Below are 16,065 nucleotides of genomic sequence, written 5' to 3' on the forward strand. Positions count from 1 at the left end.
AATCCAAGTTGTCCTCCCACTCCCCAGGGTGAATTGATCTTCTTGCCACGGCACCTCCTGAGCATCTGTTGGCTGAGTCTCCATCCCCACCCGTGAAAACACCATGTGATGTGCTGTTTAATATCACAGAATGGAAACAGTGTTTTGATTCACCAGGATCCAAACACTCTTTTTGTAGAATTTACAAAGTGACATGGAAGGCCATATTTTAGAGGACTGTTCCTGCAGCTGGTGGGGAAGCCCTGGTGAGGGGCAGTACAGCAGGCTGTTCTGGCTGGCTGGTTCTGAGCTGAAGGGATGTGATGGAGGCAGGAGGAGTGAGGATGCAGAGGAGGGGAGGACCAAAGTAGTAGAAATGAGCAGCAGCCTGGTAGGACCTGGAGGCTGATAAGACTTGAGGGGAGGAGCTTAGGATGGGGCTCGGGTTTGCTATCACAGAGACAGCCAATGGTGTGATGTCGGGAGAAAGTTTGAGGAGTTCAGATTGGGATGTGTTGAATTTGAAATATCTGTAGGGTGTCCAGGCAGAGTGGACCTGAGCTCAAAAAAGTCTGGCTGGAGACTGAGCTAGAGAGAGATGTGGGAGCTCCAGGCATGTGTGGTCCCCAGGAAGGATGGGGCAGAGCATGGGTTCTCACCTGTTTTTAATCCCACACCCTGACACTTAAAATGACTGTTGTGTTTTACTTTCTCTAGTTTATATCATGAACCCAACAATGACAGTAGCTGCTGTGGACTGAATTGTATCCTCCCCCCAAATCCATATGCTGAAGTCCTAAAACCAGGACCTCAGAATGTGACTGCATTTGGTGGTAGGATCTTTAAAGAGGTAATTAAGTGCATAATGAGGTCACAAGAGTGGGCTCTAATCCATTATGACTGGTGTCCTTAAAGGAAATAAACATTAGGACACAAACACACACACAGGGAAGAACAAGTGAGGACCCAGGGAGGAGATGGCCATCCGCAAGCCCAGGAGAGGAGCCTCCAAAGAAACCAATAGTGCTGACACCTTGATCTGGGACTTCCAACCTTCAGAACTATGAGAAACTAATTTCTGTTACTTAAGCCACCCAGTCTGTGACACTTTGTGATGACACCCATAGCAGACTAGTACAGTAGCTAACACTGGATACTTATTATGTGTCAAATACTGTTTTGAGCACTTTGCATATTTTAACACATTTAATATTCATAGCAACCCTATTTGTGGAAGGTAGTACAGTCTACGTCACGGCAGCTATATCAGCCCCTTTATTTTCCCCAGGGTTTGGAGTCTCTTCCACTTTCCAGCTTGTCCTCCTGACCTTCACTCTACCCGGGACCATGTCCTCCAGATTCTCACAGGTCCCTCCATCTCTCCTCAGGTGCCAGGCTCAGCAATCTGCCCTCATTACCTGCCAGTTCCTGACTCTATCTGTCACTAGTTCCTTACCTGTCTGGGTTAGTCTTCTGAATACTTGCCGTTCCCTGGCATGATGCTTTTGCAAAATAAGGAAATCAATAATAATAATAACTGCTAGTGTCTAATGAGCACGTGCTCTTTGATGTCTATTCTCTTACAACTACCTTAACAAATAGGGACATATTGTTATTCTCCTTTTAACTTTGCTTTCCAGAGAAGGAGGCTGGGGCTTAGGGAGATGAGGTGAGTTTTTCCAGGTCTCACAGGAACAGGACTGAAGGAAGGAAGCCATGTTTGCCAGGAGAAACCAAACGGACATACAGGCTTTCTGTGGAATACACAGTTCCTGCTCTGTTTTTGTTGACAAAGTCTGAGGTCCTAGGAAAGAGAGGAAAATAATAGAAATATGAATATATGTGTGTGTGTATTTTGCTTCCCTCACTAAAGTTTTCACAGTCTATATTAATGAGGGCATGATTTTGCCTGTTTTGTTTGCTGCCATCTCCTCATTGTCTAGATTAGGTGCCTGCTACTGTGGAACTCTAAAAGGTTGTTAGAGAAAGAATAGAAGGAAGGAAAGAAGGAGGAAAGAAAAGAAAGAAGGAAGGAAGGAAAGAAGGAAGGAAGGAAAGAAGGAAGGAAGGAAAGAAGGAAGGAAGGAAAGAAGGAAGGAAGGAAAGAAAGAAGGAAGGAAGGAAAGAAAGAAGGATAGAAGGGAGAAAGGAAGGAAAGAAGGAAAGAAGGAAAGAAGAAAGGAAGAAAGGAAAGAAGAAAGAAAGGAAGGAAGATAAGAAGGAAAGAAGGAAAGGAAGGAAGGAAGGAAGGCAGGCAGGCAGGCAGGCAGGCAACAAAGGAAGGAAAGAAGGGAGGAGAAGGAGAAAGGGTTGGGGGGTAAGGAAAGAACAAAGGATTGCTTTTCCCTCACTATAGGCTTGAGCCTGTTGCCTCCAAAGATACAGAGCTTTGGTCTTTACCCATAAAAAAGGATTTTGAAGTCACCCCACCCAGTTCTGTTCCCCCACAGTTTAGACAAGCTCCTCATGCTCCACTGGCCACACGAGTGCCCTCAGAAGGAGTAGACACAGGTGGAGGGAGCTCCTTGTGACCAGCAGAGAAAACAGGATGGGGCACTGCCTGACTGAGGACCTGTGGGTGGGAGGGAAAGTGCCAACAGCAGCTCTATAAAAGCTCCCTGGCCAGGGGACCTAGGGCAAGAAGTGGTTTCTCCTCCTTCCTCTCGGGAAGGGCCAGGAAAATGGCCCTGGTCCTGGGGATCTTCAGCCTGCTGGCCTCTGTCTGCTGGGTGTCAGCCAATATCTTTGGTAAGTTCTGAGGCCATGGAGTCAGGGGGTGGGGAGGGAGCTCCAGTGTCAGCCAGGCTCTGCCCTGGGCCTTCAAACGGGTGCGATCTAATTTAATCTTCACAAATGCCCACATGTCAGTGATTTGCTTTTTTTTCAGATGAAGAGGCAGATTTAGAGAGAGGCCAACTGAATTACTTGAGGTCACAGAGCTAGTGATTGATGGAGCGGAGATGGGAAATGTGGTTGATCTTCCTAATTCAATTCTAGGTCCCCCTCACCCCACCATTTTGGCAAACTTTTGGCATTGACCTTGGGTTTTTATCCCCTTAGCTATTCCAAAGTCTATGTCATCCATAAGAGGTATTTTAGAAGCAGTAAAAAAAGAAAGCTACTTGTGGAGTGAAATAGCCCTAAGTTCTGTCCTTGGCTCAGCCACTTACCCGTGTGACTTTGGGCAAAGTGCCAAGGTTCTGTTCTTTTGTTTTTTGTTTTTTCATTTAAAAAGTAAACAAATAACACATACCTCATGATGTGGTTGTGATTTCTGGGTAGGACCCTATGTGTTACAAGAGTTCTCAATGGGCAATAAGTCATGTACGTTGGTAATTAATTTGTATTTCAATGTGTATCTGGAAGGTGCTACATCTGCAGGACATGGCTTGATAGATTCAAGAAGAACTTCCTTATGGTTCTCTAACTTACTCTAAATAGCCTCATGGGAATTGTGGCAGGATAGGGGTGGGAGAGGAATGTGTAGTCCCAGCGTTGATTTTGGAATCCTTCACTTGCCAGTTACGTGACTTTGGGTAGACGACTTTCGCTGCCTGAGACTTGGTGCCTCATGAGTGGCAAGGATATATTGTCTGTCACCTCTCAGGGGAATGTTGCACATTAAATGAGCTAATGTCATACTTGGAAAAAAGTGTGCTTAGCTGCCAGATTTTAAGATAGGCTGTCATAGGTAATGATGATGACCCTGGTAAAGCATCTGTGCTTATGAGAGCCCGTCTCTGTCCTGGCAGCCCAGTCCACACTCTTCTCTGATGAACCACTTTTCTTTTCCTAGAGTACCAGGTGGATGCCCAGCCCCTTCGTCCCTGTGAGCTGCAGAGGGAAATGGCCTTTCTGAAGCAAGCAGACTACGTGCCCCAGTGCGCAGAAGATGGCAGCTTCCAGTAAGGCTTATGCCAGCAGAGAACTCTCAAGGTCCAAGATGCCCTAAAGAGCATCTTGTGCCTTCCCCCCTCTTCCTGAGCTCTGCCCTGCAACTCCTTTGTGCACATGAGGCTTGGCCACTGTCATTTGGAGGTGCCTGCCTTTCAGTTCCTCAAGCTGATCAACACTGGACAATCTGACCGAGTGAACCCCAATCCATGCTTCATCCTCCCACTGCCCTCCCTTCTCTTCTTGCCATCACTTTTTCTGTGATGGCTTGAATAAACGACGTGTGTGGGGGTGGGGCAGGTTGAGGAGGGTGTCAAATGTTCTGTGCTTTGGGACCTCTCCCTCCTTCAAGTATCCTCTTGAGAAGCTGGGGTGGTGGAAGCAGAGGCTGCCTTGACTTCCTAGTCCTTAGCTGCCGCCGACCCTGCCGGGGCCAGCTCTCTAGGCTGCCTCTGGGCTTCTGGGTCACTGTTTCCGCATTGAGCTGCTCTCCGAGAGTGGTTTCTCCAGCTGCCCTAATGCAGACTTGGGGCCTGAGACCCTTTCTGTGGAGAGTGTGGTAATAAGCTAGACAATTCTTCCCTGCAGAATAGACAGGAATCCTTTGCAATGTGCATACATTGAAATTTCCTTGTGCTATTCCAGTCATGTTGAATCAGGGGAACTCCATTTATATGACTGCGTTCTGGGAAATGTCTGTGAAACCTCCCTCCCTGCTGCTATCTTATGTGCACTCTTAATGTGCCTAACCTCCCACAAGTGTGCAGAGACGCTGCTAGAGCAGTCCCTGCTTAGATCACTGGGAATTCTGGAACAGCAAGGAAGGAGTTAAGGAGGAAGTCTCACTTTCCCCAGCCTTATTTATGTTCCCATTGCCAACTCTCTTGTTCTGGCCTCTTGCAGTTTCAAACCTGGCCTCTCTTCAGGAGGCTTTGTATATGCTGTTCCTTTTACCTGGAATATCTTTTACCTTCTTATACCTCTGACCATCCTGCAGGTCTCAGTTCAGTCATCATTTCTGGGGAGTCAGCTCTATGGCCTGGCCTGACCCCACCCATGTGCTTCCCAATATACCCTGCCAGCCCCAGATCCCACTGACATCCCACCCCCCAGCCCCCACTCCCTATCCATACAATGTGGGCACTGCCTTTACCCTCTGCAGCCTCATAATGCCTGAGGACACTTGGTGGATGTGGCTGAAGCCTTGCACTCCAGGGTGGGTCACTTGCTTTGGGGCTGGCAGGCAGCACAGGTGGTGAATGAATGGCTGGGGCAGGAGCCGGAGCAGGTGTTAGCCAGGCATGAAAAGCGGGGCCTTTCCTTTCCCAGGTCAGCCACCCTTCTCCACTCCACTCTCTCCCTAATTTAAATGAACCAAAACTTGTAAGAATGGAAATAAGAAAAGTAGCCTGGGTGGGAGCTGGCATGTGGCTTTGGGGGCCCATCCCAGAGTCACCTGGTCTTTGTCTCCTCCTCAGGACTGTTCAGTGCCAGAACGACGGCCGCTCCTGCTGGTGTGTGGGTGCCGACGGCAGTGAGGTGCTGGGCAGCAGGCAGCCAGGACGGCCTGTGGCTTGTAAGTGGGAGTGGGGGATGTTCCTTGGAGGCACCCTGCTAGGACAACTCACTTCCAGGAATGAGCACTGGGTTTGGGTGCGTGACTGAGCAGGTCCTCCCTCTGAGCTGCTGGCTTCTCCTCTGTGAATAAGAATCATCCCTGCAAGCCATGGAAGGCCCTCTTTCCTGCAGGGCCACTGGGAAAGTCCAGTCATTTGTTCAACAAATATCTACCCAGTTCCTCCCATGAGCCAGGTGCTGAAAAGACAATGGTGAACAGACATCAACATCTCCTGAAATCATAAAGTGACCAGAAAAATATGGGTGACTTCTCACCTGTGGTGTGAGGTGTTTCTAAAATTTAAGACTTGGGTCAAAGCTATCCGGTTAAGATAATTATTATAGTGAGTAATCAAAGAAACACAGTCCCCATTTAAAGCACGTCATAACTCTAAAACAACAGTTAACTTAAGCCAACCACCTCAAAATGAGGAAATTGAGCCTAAAACCAAAACTATCCTTTGATGGATTAAAAGCTCTGTTTGGGTCACTGGTTTTATGCATCTAGTGTGGCTGTCATAGGGGCACGCTGGCCCCATACTCTCCTGCTGTGTGAGCTTGGCTGAGTCAGGCATCCTCACTGAGCTATGGGTCCTCATCTGTAACATGAATATAGCATCTGCCTTGTATGATGTGAGGATTTAGAACACGTGTAAACACTAGGCACATAGTAGGTATTCAATAGGGGGCGATCATTGCTAATGTCTCAGTCCATTCGTGTTGCTATAAAGAAATGCCTGAGGCTAGATAGTTTATAAAGAAAAGAGGTGTGTTTGGCTCACAGCTCTGCAGGCTCTGCAGAAGCATGCCACTAGCTTCTGCTGCTGCTGAGGACCTCAGGCTGCTTCCACACATGGTGAAAGGGCAAGAGGAACCATCTGTGCAGAGATCATGTGATGCGTGAAAGTGAGAGACAGAGGGTGGAGGTGCTGGGCTCTTTTTAACATTCAGCTCTCATGGACACTAATAGAGCTGGAACACACTCACTCTGAGGGAAGGCATTCATCTCTTCATAAGGGATCCACCTCCAGGACTCAAACACCTCCCACGTTGGAGATCAGATTTCAGCATAAGATTTGGAGGGGACAAATGCTGAAACTGTAGCAGTTAATGTCACTAACCTTCAAGCAGAGTGGTGAAGCAGCTTCCCCGGGGTTACACAGTGAGCCCATGAGAAAACTGGACTCAGAAAAGCTCTGTTAATGCCAGGCCTGCACTCTGATCCCATCTCCCCTCCACAGTACCACGCTCTGGGGTACCTGACTGATTGACATGGCACCAGCGAGGTCAGCCCTTCTCTGACTCAGTCCACAGGATACTAGCTAGGCCTGTTCTGTGGCTGCCACCCCATCACTGAGTGTCCTTGGGCGGGTCATTACCCTCTTAGCCTTGACCCTCTGGGGAGGGAGCATGAGTTTTCTTGGGCTCTGCCCCCTGGAAAATTCCCTGCAGTTCTATCTAACACTGCTCCTTGTACCCACAGGTCTGTCATTTTGTCAGCTACAGAAACAGCAGATCTTACTGAGTGGCTACATTAACAGCACAGACACTTCCTACCTCCCTCAGTGTCAGGATTCAGGGGACTACACGCCTGTTCAGTGTGACGTGCAGCAGATCCAGTGCTGGTGTGTGGACGCAGAGGGGATGGAGGTGTATGGGACCCGCCAGCTGGGGAGGCCAAAGCGATGTGAGTTTCACTGAGCGCCTGCACCCCTAGAGCTGGGGAGGGGCTGAAGCTTTCCTCACTGCGATCCAAAACATTTAGGGTTTCCTGCCGAAATGGGCAGAGAACCAGGCCCTCAGTAGGGAAAATAAAAGCTTCAAAGGGAAGGTTTTATTATTCTCATATTTCCATATGGTAGACAAGCCATGTTTGCTGGCTGATCATTAGAAACATAAGCAGGATTTCATTGATCATTGTGAGTCTCCTGTTGCAGACCTGAGTCACCGCGTGGGTCTCTAACTGTCACTTCTATAGTATAAGCACAGCCATGTGCTGCATACGGATGTTTTGGTCACCAATGGACCACATACATGACGGTGGTCCCATAAGATTATAATAGAGCTGAAAAATTCATATTGCCTGGTGATGTAATGATGATCTTGACCCCGAGCAGGCCTAGGCTAATGTGTGTGTGTATCTCTTAGTTTTTAACAAAAAAATTTAAAAGTAAAACAAAAATTAAAAATAAGGAAAAGTTTATAGAAGAAGGATATAAGGAAATAAAATATTGTTGTACAGCTGTACCATGTGTTCCTGTTTTAAGCTGTGTTATCATAAAAGAGTCAAAAGTTTTAAAAAATTAAAAAATGTATAAAGTAAAAATGTTGCAGTAAGCTAAGGTTAACTTATTATTGAACAGAGAGAAACAACTATAAACTTAGTGTAGCCTCAGTGCATAGTGTTGATAAAGTCTACAACAGTGCACATGAACGTCCTTGGCTTTCACATCCACTCACTGACTCACTGGGAGCAACTGCCAGTCCTGCAAGCCCCATTCATGGTAAGTACCCCATACAGGTGTACTATTCTTTATCTTTTACGCTGTATTTTTACTGTACCGTTTCTATGCTTAGGTATGTCTAGATACACAAATACTCACCATTGTCTTACAATTGCCTACAGTATTCATTACAGTAACATGCTGTACAGGTTTGTAGCCTGGGAGCACTAGGCTAGACCATATAGCCCAGGTGTGCCATAGGCAAACCATCTAGGTCTGCATAAGTCCACTCTATGATATTCACACAACAAAGGAACCACGAAAGATGCATTTCTCAGAGCTCATCCCCATTGCTAAGGGACACATGACTGTATATGCTGCTCAACTGCAGAAATATGTGTCTACTCATACATAAGAATTGTTTCTTTCATGAAAATGTGTAGGTCCAAGGAGCTGTGAAATAAGAAATCGTCGTCTTCTCCACGGGGTGGGAGACAAGTCACCACCCCAGTGTTCTGCAGAAGGAGAGTTCACGCCTGTCCAGTGCAAATTTGTCAACACCACAGACATGATGATGTTTGATCTGGTCCACAGCTACAACAGGTAAGGGGAGCAGGGGTGTGCCTGTCACTGGGCCATCACCTGCCGAAGCCCACACCCACCTTCAGCTGGGGGCCTCCATGTGTCATACGTGCAGCATGATAAGGAATTAAGAGCCGCCTCACTCTCATGAGCTGTCCTGGGCATCTAAAGTGCCACAGCGTTTTTTAACAAGGCAAACTGGCAATTGGTATTTAATGAAAAATAGATGTGCCCTCTGGCCAATGAAATGTAAAACATCAGAATGTGAAGACAGATGGGCTAGGGTGCCTGCTACATCATTTTTCATTGTAGCAGGAAACCGGGAACAAAGTGATCATCAAAAGGTGGCTGGCTGAATAAATGTGAATCTGCCATAAATATTTATGTAGCCATTAAAAAGACTGCATTAGAGCTGCTAGAACATTTGACCTGGAGAGGAGGCCACAGTATATTATGATAATACAATACAAGATACAAAAATCAGACAATATAATATAATATGCTTCAATTTTTAAAGAACAAATGAGCGAAAAGATTCTTTATACGTGCTTATATGACTATATTATTATGCAGGTCTCTACATAAGACTATGTGAGCACAGAGGGTAAGAGGAAGGAGCATAAAGTGTGTGGTTATCCTGGGCTGCTTTAGGGCCAGGGCTGCTCTGCAGAAGAAAGAGTAGGCAGAAGGCCAGGCGCAGTGGCTCACGTCTGTAATCCCAGAAATTTGGGAGGCTGAGGTGGGCGGATCATGATGTCAGGGGTTGGAGACCAGCCTCGCCAATATGGCGAAACCCCGTATCTACTAAAAAAAGTACAAAAATTAGCCGGGTGTGGTGGTGCGCACCTGTAGTCCCAGCTACTTGGGAGGCTGAGGCAGGAGAATCACTTGAACCCGAGAGGCAGAGGTTGTAGTGAGCTGAGATTGTGCCACTGCACTCTAGCCTAGGTGACAGAGTGAGACTCTGTCTCAAAAGAAAATAAATAAATAAATAAATAAATAAATAGGAGGCAGAAAGGCGATCTGCAGAAGAGGAAAAAAGGCAGCACTCCCAAAAGCATGGTTATCATTATATTTGTGAATTTTTGTAGACTGTGTGTATACGTGCACTTACGAATAACTTTAAAAATGTAAATAATGAATATAAACAGAGAGAGGCATTATAGATCTTGACCCAAATAGCCAGGGTAGCTTCTGGTCATCCACACTGGCCACTTGTTTCTTGTAAAGGGTTCACACAGACTTTAGATGTAATTGAACCATTTGAAGTAAAAAGAAATATGACTACTAGTCTGCAAAGACTGATATGAATTCTCTTGGAGAACTTGAGCCTCTCTGTGGCTGGTTTCCAAAACAACCAGTTTCTTTCCATGTGTGAGGGAGGAAATTCTCATGGGCTGTGCCAGGAGGAATCTCAGACTAGCAGCCTGTGTGCAGAACTGTCCCATAGGCAGACTTTGTTTGAACTGCATCATATTTTAAAAACTGGAAACTTTTATTAGGTTGAACCCCATGAAATTTCTATTTTTGTAGGTTAAAAAATAGTTGAACATGAGAAGTTTCACATGTTCAACCTAAAACACACAATTCTGAATTTCTGATTTTAAAGAACAAGGGTGAGAGGCCACAGGCACGCACTCACTGGTGGCATCAAGACACTGGCTTTGCTGCTCTTTTTAGACCAAGGACACGCCCTTCTGTGGTCCAGGTCCCTCTGTGCTCTGTTGCCACACCACTGCTTACCTTATCCGTTTATATGACCTGCCTGGTCCTGTAGCATTTGCCTTTGGGACCTGCCTTCCGCCTTTGCCACTGCTTAGCACAGTGACCTGGCCACTTACTCTCTCAGAGCCTCAGTGTTCCCATCTGTCAAATGGAGGACAAGGCCCTGCTCATTACATCATAGTGAAGATTTGATGAGGCCTCATCTATGAAACCATGGGTGCGAATTTACAAAGTTGTAAATTACTGTACTTCTGTAGGTAATTCTCATGCATCAGCCAGCTTCAGCAAACGTGGGTTAGATTTTCCCCCTCCAGGCCTGGCCTGCCTGCCAGCACATATAAATCTCAAACAGCCAGTTTTATTGAATACTCGTTGCTGCAAACCAATGTGTTCTCAGTTCAAGATCACCTGAGTGCTTACTATATAAAGGGAATTTTATATCCTTTAACTTACCTTAACACTTATAGAAACAATTAGATAATTATAATCATTACTATACAAATGATTACTAAAACCCAGAGGTTAAGGAACTCACCCTAGTAAGCTTAGGTGCTAGAACTGTCTGGCTCCTTTTAGTATCCCACATAAATGTAACTCATCTCTGTTCCCCTACAGTGCATGGCACAGAGCCTTGCACACAGCAGGTCTGGAATCAGTGCTTAAGGAATTGGTGAATGCATCCAAGACCCTGGTGTTAAGGGACAATTCACAGGTTGAGGCACAATTCATAGGTTGAGGTTGAGGCACAATTCACAGCTATTTCCACAAGAGGGCAGTCGAGTTAAATGCAAAAGTTCAGAACTAAGCATCCTTTGTTTAAAAGAAATACACAAAAATTTACTCCTGAAATGGGATCCTTTTCATTTTGTAAGCAAGCATGTCTCTGAGCAAATTCTGGTATTGAAAGGTCATGGGAAGGGTTAGGTGGTTGGTTACTGGAAGCCCAGCTGTAATCAGGGATTTCCCAATACTTAAGTAGACCTGGGTAGTCACAGGCCCGGTGACTTCTCTGGGCATAGTGGAAGGAGCCTTGGAGGCCATATAGAGGGCCTAAGCTTAGCGACTCAGGTTTCTAGGTAAAATACAAGACAGCAAGTTACGTTTGAATTTCAGAGAGCAAAGAGTAATTTTTTTTTCAGTGTAAGTATGTTTAAATATTGCAGCAAGCATTTGAAGCGTGGGGTTGGGGAAGGGTATATCATAATCACCATCGGACTTGGATTTCTGAAAAAATGAAATGGGTGAGGGGAGAGCAGAGTGGGTGCAAGGAGGCAGCCCTCCGAGTTTGGAGGCTACTGCACTAGTCCAGGCAAGAGACAACGTTGACATGGAGCAAGTGTCGAAGAGGACAGCCAAGAGATGGGGTGAGACTGGAGGAATACTTACCAGATGGAATCCACAGAACTTGGTGAAGGAATTGACATGGAAGTGAGGGTCGGGGGGAGTCAAGAATGATTCCTAGGTCTGGTTTCTGGATGGATTCTTGAGGATAAATTTGAAAAGGAAAAGCCACAAGCTTTGTTTTGGGATGCTGAATCTAAGGAGATTTTTTTGGAAAATTCAAATGGAGAAGTGGCGGAAGGCAGTTACTTACTTCCCTGGGGCCACCAGAAGGCTGGAATCCTGTGGGCAGCTCATTCGCTGATCTGTTGCTGTGAGTTATTTATGTGCTGGGTGATGGTTTGCACTTGAATTTGGCAATGGTGTTTGCCCATCTGAAGTAGGTTCTTTTGCCCTTCAAGAAGGCTACTGCTTACAATATCTGTTTGGCTGGAAAATTTTAAAGAACCATGTTGTAATGGGGAGCAAGCTTCACTGGTCCTTCTGACTCATGCCCCATCTTTTATATTGCCCTAGCCCAACCATTAACTGTGGACACACATTCTGACCAAGCAGATATAAGTAAAGGTCTTAAGAGCCTTCAAGCAGGGCTAATGCCATTATCAAAGCCTTAATGATCTGAGTTAATTGGCTTCTTTATTAACCCTTGTCCTTAATGACTAAACACACTCAAACTCCTTAGCAACCAGTCTAACTTCAAATGCCTTAGCCACCCATGCTACCCAGATTGCCCAGTGGGAAGAAGGATCAGATGCGTCTTAATATATGGTAAAAGGGCATTGTAACCAGAACGTGGAAGGTACTGTATGGAGAAATCCTCACTGGGGAAGCACCAGATCACCCTCATTACAGACACCTGCGGTGGTTGGCTATGCATCAGGCGCTCTGCTAGGCTACGGCCCCCTCTTATTTTATTTTATTTTTTTTTGAGACAGAGACTCACTTTGCCACCCAGGCTGGATTGTAGTGGTGCGATCTCAGCTCACTGCAACCTCTACCTCCCAAGCTGAAACAATTCTCCTGCCTCAGCCTCCCAAGTAGCTGGGATTACAGGCATGCGCCACCCCGCATGGCTAATTTTTGTCTTTTTACCGGAGACAAGTTTCACTATGTTGGTCAGGCTGGTCTCAAACTCCTGATCTCAAGTGATCCACCCACCTCGGCCTCCCAAAGTGCTGGGATTACAGGCGTGAGCCACCGCACCCAGTACAGCCCCCTCTTTTAAGGAGCACCCTCCCCAGTGCAGGAGAGAACGAAATACATGGCTCATTTGTGAGTCAGTGTTTAGATTTCCAAAGAACTGCCTGTGGGAGACGTTAGAGAATCTGATTGAGCCCGGAGGCAGGAATCGTACTCTGCAAATGAACAAGACCGGATGCCCAGTGGAGACCAGAATTTTGCATTCCTCTGAGCCTTGGTTATAATTTCTCTGTCTAGGTTGGCCGTAATCTGAGCATAAACTCAGAAATGCCACCCCTTGCCCCTCTGCTAGCATTTGCTTTCTTGAGGATTCTTCTATGGACACCCTGAGATTTTGCTTTTTATTCAACAAAAGGCAAACATCCTTTTCCACTAGATTGTGGGCACACAGTAAATTAGGAAGATTCTGAGCTTGAACTCACTGGTGATCGCTCTATTGGAGTGGTAGGCCAAAATATAGTATTTTTCAATTTTTAAATATTGTGTAGATTTTATCTTCCTCCTTTCTTCTGATATGCCCAAAACAGGATAAAAATGGAAATTAGAGGGAATCATGAGGAAGGCAAAATAAAAGTAGAAAATCAGAATAAGGCAAGGCAAAGATTGGCCCACATCCCTTTCTACAAAGTCCCAACAAATGTGAGGGGCCGCATATTTGGCTCTGAGCTCCCTGTAACCACAGAAAAGAAAAAAATAGTCTGTTACTTGGTTTCTACCAGATAAAAATACGAGTTTCTCAGGGGTTACAATGTTTTCTTCTATTGATGATGGAGGGAACTTGGTTCTTCGGGTCCTCATGAAGGGGGGAACACCGTATGCCACAGGGGACCATCTGACTTGACAATGTCCTGCTGCTGAAGGACCAGTGGTTTCCAAAGGCCGGTACCTATAAAAGGCATCCTCAGGGCCGGGTGTGGTGGCTCACACCTGTAATCCCAGCACTTTGGGAGGTCGAGGTGGGCAGATCACCAAGTCAGGAGATCGAGACCATCCTGGCTAACATGGTGAAATCCCGTCTCTACTAAAAATATAAAAATTAGCTGAACGTGGTGGCACTCACTTGCAATCCCAGCTACACTACTCGGGAGGCTGAGACAGGAGAATTGCTTGAACCCAGGAGGCAGAGCTTGCAGTGAGCTGAGATCACGCCACTGCACTCCAGCCTGGTGACAGAGCAAGACTCTGTCTCAAAAAAAAAAAAAAAAAAAAGCCTCTTCAGGTGCTGTATTTCAGAGACTGTGAATCTTGGGTCCTGGCATTCTCTATCAGACTTGTATCCCCCTCGGTGACTACCAAAATCTCAGTTTTCCTTGCTGCCCACACCTGTGGTTCTGTCTCCCACCTTGAAGTTGGAGGCATGTAAATGACTCTTCTAGATATGTTCTTCACTCCTCTGATGTCTCCTGGTCAAATCACCATTCGTGGCTTTAGAATCCCACTCAAACTCACCTCCTTTGGGGGCATTCTTTGGTCCAGCTGGCTCAAGGCTAGGGATGGAGCCAGACTTTCCAGCTTTCATCAGGGCTTTGGATTCAGTCTCAGCAGTTTGACTTCTTTTGGTTGATTTGGGGCAGGAGATCTAATAAAGAGGAGGTTGAAAGCATGACAGAACCCCTGTTCCATGATGATAGTAAATCACTAATGACAGTAGCAGAATAACAGCTAAACAATCTTCATGGTGCTAATTATTATTTTGGAGAAGGAGTCCAAAATGCATAGATGGTGATATCATTTCAGAAATTGGCCACAAAAATCAAATTGTATCAAATGGAATTGTGGGCACACAGGAAATTGGGAAGATTCGGAGCTTGAAATCACTGGTGGTTGCAGGGCCGCCCCCCAAAGGACTGTGCTCTATTGGAGAGGTAGTCTCACCCTTTGGCCACCTGCTGTTGTTGAAGGAGCACTGGAAATGGACTTGGGATTCTTGGCCCCTGGTCTTGGCTGGATGATCTTGACCCAGTCACAGCACCACGCAGAATCCTAGTTTTCTCATTTGGGAAATGGAGATTTTTAAACGGTTGTGAGAATTAAATGAGACAAATATGGAGAGTGTTTGGTCTGATTGTTCATACATATCACTTGTGATTATTTTATGAATAGTAATTAATAGCAACAATCATATTAGCTCTTCTCACTATATACAGAATTAGCAAGAAGGGATTAAAGATGGCAGCACAGGGTGTCTGTCCTAGAGGTCAGTAAAGAACAGCCCTAGAGAGCCCAGATGGCAGTAACTGGCCTTAGGGTGGTCTTACTGGGAGGGTGGGAGGACCCTCTCCAGAGCTGAAGACAGGGTGATCTCCAATATGCGAGAAGCAGGAATATCAAGAGTGAGGTCCATGCAAAAAACACTGGTAGGTCCAGGTACTGGGCAGTTTATAAGACCAGAAACCCCCAGAGAGGGGCTCTGACCATAAAGTGGTAGGATGAAGATGGCTCAAAGACCGTGGAAGTCATGTCTGCCATGAGCCAGGACGTTGAGGTGGGTCTCTGGGTTGAATTAGCCAAGCATGGAACTACAGTGATTTAAACTTGTGCCTCACGCTGGAATGTGTTTCAGAACCCACCTCAGGCCAGCACTTGTGTCATCAACATCTATGAGATGCCAGGAAGAGCGAGGTGCTGGGCATATGGAGCAGTGTCAGACAGAGTCACATGTCTTGCAGGGTAGGATGTAGGACAGAAGCCAGGTGCAGCCAAAAACACACTGAATAACACCACTGGCAGAGATAGGCAGCATGTAGTGGATAAGACCAGGGTTTGAACCCTAGTTCCCACCACTAGTTCAAGACAGTGGCCCATATACCTCACCTTCTTAATCTCTAAAAGGGGGATTAAAATGTACCACATTCCTTTTAGGAGTGTTAGGTGGATTAAATGAATCAATGTGTATTAAAATATTTTGCAGATAGTCTTTTACAAAGTAGTGCTCAGTAAGTAAAAGTTATTATTATACTATTATTAGTATTTTTAAAATTGAGTTACCCTAGGCTCTGATGAATGAACTTTTATTATATACCCCCTACCTCCCTATCAGTGGCAACAAAGCAAAGTGAGTTTTAATTTTTGTTATACAACACGCTTACTGTAACATTCTGTTTAACACACACACACAGAATAATAGATTAATAGCATGGAAAAAACTCATCCATAATCCTATAGTGCATTTATAGCTTTTGTTTTGCATATCCATTTCCATTCAAATTAAATAATAGTTATTAACTTGAATGGAAATTCAAAGCCAGGCTCTGAACAATTACTACACCATACATTGACTTCC

At 45.8% G+C, this 16,065-nt stretch overlaps 1 protein-coding gene across 1 annotated transcript in view; it reads left to right on the plus strand.

Annotated features, from left to right (window-relative positions):
- The first annotated feature begins 2,617 nt into the window (after positions 1-2,617).
- TG (thyroglobulin) overlaps positions 2,618-16,065 on the plus strand; it is a 275,016-nt gene continuing 261,568 nt past the window's right edge. Inside the window, exons 1-5 of the mRNA XM_055287302.1 lie at positions 2,618-2,727; positions 3,776-3,884; positions 5,352-5,449; positions 6,974-7,177; positions 8,378-8,537. Of these exons, the coding sequence (XP_055143277.1) occupies positions 2,661-2,727; positions 3,776-3,884; positions 5,352-5,449; positions 6,974-7,177; positions 8,378-8,537 (638 nt within the window). The 5' untranslated portion in view covers positions 2,618-2,660. The remainder of the gene's footprint in view (positions 2,728-3,775; positions 3,885-5,351; positions 5,450-6,973; positions 7,178-8,377; positions 8,538-16,065) is intronic.

Source organism: Symphalangus syndactylus, chromosome 7 (genome assembly GCF_028878055.3).
Source record: "Symphalangus syndactylus isolate Jambi chromosome 7, NHGRI_mSymSyn1-v2.1_pri, whole genome shotgun sequence".
Classification (NCBI taxonomy): Eukaryota; Metazoa; Chordata; class Mammalia; order Primates; family Hylobatidae; genus Symphalangus; species Symphalangus syndactylus.